General features: G+C 30.2%; 1 protein-coding gene across 1 annotated transcript in view; it reads left to right on the forward strand.

Moving 5' to 3' along the window:
- The first annotated feature begins 836 nt into the window (after positions 1-836).
- The window catches only part of LOC133650135 (SEC14-like protein 2), a 31,176-nt gene continuing 26,778 nt past the window's right edge, over positions 837-5,234 (forward strand). The window contains exon 1 of the mRNA XM_062047022.1: positions 837-1,547. Coding sequence (XP_061903006.1) covers positions 1,494-1,547 — 54 coding nt within the window. The 5' untranslated portion in view covers positions 837-1,493. The remainder of the gene's footprint in view (positions 1,548-5,234) is intronic.

Here is a 5,234-nt window from a genome sequence, read left to right on the forward strand (position 1 = left end):
CGGATGGATCGGAAGTTGACTTAAGCTTATGTTAAAAAAAAATAAATAAATAAATAAATAAAATTAAAAAAAATATATATATATATATATATATATAAATATATATATATATATATATATATATATATATATATATATATATATATATATATATATATATATATATATATATATATATATATATATTTAAAAGTTTCGAAAAATTTTTTTTTTTTAAATTATTTTAATTTTATAAACCTTTATTTATAAATTGCAACATTTAGAAACAGTTAAGAAATAATAATCAAAATAAGTACAAAAACAGTAAAAAACAGCACCAGGGGTTTTTTATATATATATATATATATATATATATATATATATATATATATATATATATATATATATATATACATATATATATATATATATATATATATATATATATACATATATATATATATATATATATATATATATATATATATATATATATATATATATATATATATATATATATATATATATATATATATATATATATATATATATATATATATATATATATATATATATATATATATATATATATATATATATATATATATATCAATCAAAGTGCAAAGCCATAGGCTCACACAATTTCAGTAAATAATTTAAATTTGGAACACAGCATCATCGTTTTCACAGCTTTTTGGTTGTTAGAGGTAGAGGTTTGGGATATTATTATCATTATTATTTTTGTTTGTTTGGGATATTATTTTCATACCTGGCGCTTGCTGACCTGACGTCACATCGGGAAAAAAAGCCAGGATGGCAACGCCTCAAGACAGTTCCGCCTCGCACTTCCGGTTTCGCTAACACTGCGACGCACTTCCGCCACGGAACGACGACGCTGGCATGGGCGCCAAAAACGCTTATTCTTTAAAAAAAAAAAAAAAAAATGTTTTCTTTCCAATCGTTTTAGGTCGCGTACATTTTTGACCCGTGTAACAATCCCCCACTGCCACCTCCTACCGTGGCTCTTTTTAATTCGTCAATTCCGCGTGTAAGTGACTGTAAAATGTGTCGAGTTTGGCTTGAGGCCTACATTTTTTTGTCCGCGTTAAGAAGCCGTAAATTGCGCCTATTTAAACACTAATTGCCGAGAACATGGCAAGATACATTTGTTTTACCAGCCAGTTTTTACATATAAGTCGCTAGCAGTCATTATATGACCAAATATGTATCGTTTTAATTGAGAACCGACCAGAGCGTCGGAGCCGGGTCGTCCTCTTGACGCGTTTGTAGTCTTCGGCGCCGTCAGCTGCTCTACGAGGACAGGAGTCATGTTTACATTTCTTCTCCGGACCTCGCTGCTCTCTCCTCCGAGTCACCTGCTCAGTGGAGGCAGTCGCCGCCGGCCAGCATCGCAGGGGCGGGAGTCCGCCTGACGCGATAAGCAGGGCTGGCCTGTGTCAGCACGGCGCGCACTTATTAGTCGCAGCTTATCGAGCATCCTCAGGCGGGCAGACATGAGCGGGAGGCTGGGAGACCTCAGCCCCAAACAGGCGGAAGCTCTGCACCAGGTAAGGAAATAATCATCATAAGTCAATTAAATGACCATACTATTAATATTGGAATGCAATGATTCGGTGCGTTTGCAAACAACTAAAATGATGCACAAAGCAACCTATAACCTGCCACCCAAGATTGTACAACAGTTTGTTTTTTTTGAGAAATCGAATTATTACATGTGTACGCACGTACAACACTTAAGACCTTTAGTGCAAGGGTCACCAACCTTTTTGAAACCAAGAGCTACTTCTTGGGTACTGATTAATGCGAAGGGCTACCAGTTTGATACACACTTAAATAAATTGCCAGAAATAGCCAATTTGCTCAATTTACCTTTAACTCTACGTTATTATTAATAATTATTGATATTTACACTTAATTGAACGGTTTAAAAGAGGAGAAAACACGAACAAAATGACAATTACATTTTGAAACATAGTTTATCTTCAATTTCGACTCTTTAAAATTCAAAATTCAACCGAAAAAAAGAAGAGAAAAACTTAAAAAAAGAATTTATGTAACATCATTAGTAATTTTTCCTGATTAAGATTAATTTTAGAATTTTGATGACATGTTTTAAATAGGTTAAAATCCAATCTACACTTTGTTAGAATATATAACAAATTGGACCAAGCTATATTTATAACAAAGACAAATCATTATTTCTTCTAGATTTTCCAGAACAAAAATTTTAAAATAAATTCAAAAGACTTTGAAATAAGATTTACATTTGATTCTACAGATTTTCTAGATTTGCCAGAATATTTTTTTTGAATTTTAATCATAATAAGTTTGAAGAAATATTTCACGAATATTCTTCGTCGACAAAACAGAAGCTAAAAGGAAGAATTAAATTAAAAAATGTATTTATTATTCTTTACAATAAAAAAAATAAAAAATTTACTTGAACATTGATTTAAATTGTCAGGAAAGAAGAGGAAGGAATTTAAAAGGTAAAAAGGTATGTGTTTAAAAATCCTAAAATCATTTTTAAGGTTGTATTTTTTCTCTAAAATTGTCTTTCTGAAAGTTATAAGAAGCAAAGTAAAAGAATTAATGAATTTATTTAAACAAGTGAAGACCAAGTCTTTAAAATATTTTCTTGGATTTTCAAATTCTATTTGAGTTTTGTCTCTCTTAGAATTAAAAATGTCGGGCAAAGCGAGACCAGCTTGCTAGTAAATAAATACAATTTAAAAAATAGAGGCAGCTCACTGGTAAGTGCTGCTATTTGACCTATTTTTAGAACAGGCTGGCGGGCTACTCATCTGGTCCTTACGGGCTACCTGGTGCCCGCGGGCACCGCGTTGGTGACCCCTGCTTTAGTGTATCTGTTTGTGGAACTAAATCATGGAATGGAGTCAATTTATTAGTATGATCCAGTTGAAGAAGCTGTTACAAGGTGCAAAGAAGATGAACATCTTGAAACATGGACTACTTTTTTCTGTAAACGTGCGCACAGGAACCCCGATGTGGCCTCCGCGTCGCTTGCATGCACAGTTCGATGAAGTGAAAGCGAAGGAAGTTGATCGGATTCCGTAAACGAGCAAGGAAGTCGTTACTACTACTTTGCAAAATGAAAGCCGCCACACCTTAAAAATTTTGTTTCTTTTATGTGGAAACAAATGAAAGTAACAATGTATGAATGGATGTGTATTATGTTTATAGTTTATGTATTTATGTGTGTGTGTGTGTGTGTGTGTTTGTATGTATGTATGTATGTATATAATGTGTGTGTATGTATGTATATATATTTGTGTGTGTGTATATATATATATATATATATATATTTATATATATATATATATATATATATATGTATGTGTGTATATATATATATATATATATATATATATATATATATATATATATATATATATATATATATATATATATATATATATATATACACATACATACATTTATATATATATATATAAGGGCTGCAACCAACGATTAATTTGATAATCGATTAATCTGTCGATTATTATTTCGATTAATCGATTAATAATCGGACAAAGGAGACAAACTACATTTCTATCCTTTCCAGTATTTTATTGGGAAAAAAACAGCATACTGATTTTGATTATTGTTTCTCAGCTGTTTGTACATGTTGCAGTTTATAAATAAAGGTTTATACTTTTTTTTTTTTTTAAAACAACAAAAAAAATTGCCTCTGCGCATGCGCATAGCATAGATCCAACGAATCGATGACTAAATTAATCGCCAACTATTTTTATAATCGATTTAATCGATGAGTTGTTGCAGCCCTATATATATATATATATATATATATATGTATGTATGTATGTATGTATGTATGTATGTATGTATGTATGTGTGTGTGTGTGTGTGTGTGTGTGTGTGTATATATATGTATATATATGTATGTATATATATATATATATGTATATATATTTATATGTGTGTGTGTGTGCGTGTATATATATATGTGTGTATATATATATATATATATATATATATATATATATATGTATGTATGTATGTATGTATATGTATGTGTGTGTGTGTATGTATGTATGTATGTATGTGTGTGTGTGTGTGTAGGTAAATGTGTATATACACATATATATGTATATGTATGTATATACAGGTATGTGTATATATGTATATGTATGTATTTATGTGTATATATGTATGTATATATCCATTTATATATAAATATATATTTATATCAATGTATATATATATGTGTGTGTGTGTGTGTATATATGTATATGTGCATATACACACATATATGTATGTATATACAGGTGTGTATATATGTATATCTATGTATTTATGTGTATATATGTACGTATATATTCATTTATATATAAATATATATTTATATCAATTTATGTCTATATGTGTATATATATATATCCATCCATCCATTTTTTACCGCTTATCCCTTTGAGGGTCGTGGGGGGTGCTGGAGCCTATCTCAGCTGCATTCGGGTGGTAAGCAGGGTACACCCTGGACAAGTCGCCACCTCATCACAGGGCCAACCTCATAGACGGACAACATTCACACACTAGGGACCTTTTAGTGTTGCCAATCAACCTATCCGATAAAAGACTTTGAACACAGAAACAGCGCTAGTGAAACGGGATGTTGTAAGATAGGAAAGGATAGACTTTATTTATTCCCACAACGGGGAAATTATGTGTTTGCAGTGCAAATACAGAAAGTCCACCAAAAATAAGGTAAAGACACATGAAAACAAGAGGGACACAAAAGACATTAAAGGACATAAAAGACATTAAAAGAGCACAGAGCTGATGCAACCTTTTCAGTGGTGCCATTTCTACATACAGCTACAAAAGTAAAACACAATTAAAATCGAAAAATAGCAATAAACAATACATATTGTTGCAGGAACACGAAAAGACCCAACAAAGCAACCAAGAGAGCAGAGTTTATTTAAACATATTTAAGGTTTCAATTCGGTCAAAAAATAAAAATAAAAATTATAAAAAATAAATAAATTCATATTTAAAAAAATTATATATAAATATATTGTTTTTAAATTTCAGACAGATGTATGCCCTTTAAATCTTTACTGCTACAGACTAAAATACAACGCTAATAAAGTTTATCTATATTTCTTCCTTTTATGTCAATTGGGATGCAGTGTTATGCAGAGGTGTACTTATAACACATTTACAGACAAATGTGTTGCCAATAATTTGAT

The sequence above is a fragment of the Entelurus aequoreus genome, linkage group LG05, assembly GCF_033978785.1.
Source record: "Entelurus aequoreus isolate RoL-2023_Sb linkage group LG05, RoL_Eaeq_v1.1, whole genome shotgun sequence".
NCBI classification, from domain to species: domain Eukaryota; kingdom Metazoa; phylum Chordata; class Actinopteri; order Syngnathiformes; family Syngnathidae; genus Entelurus; species Entelurus aequoreus.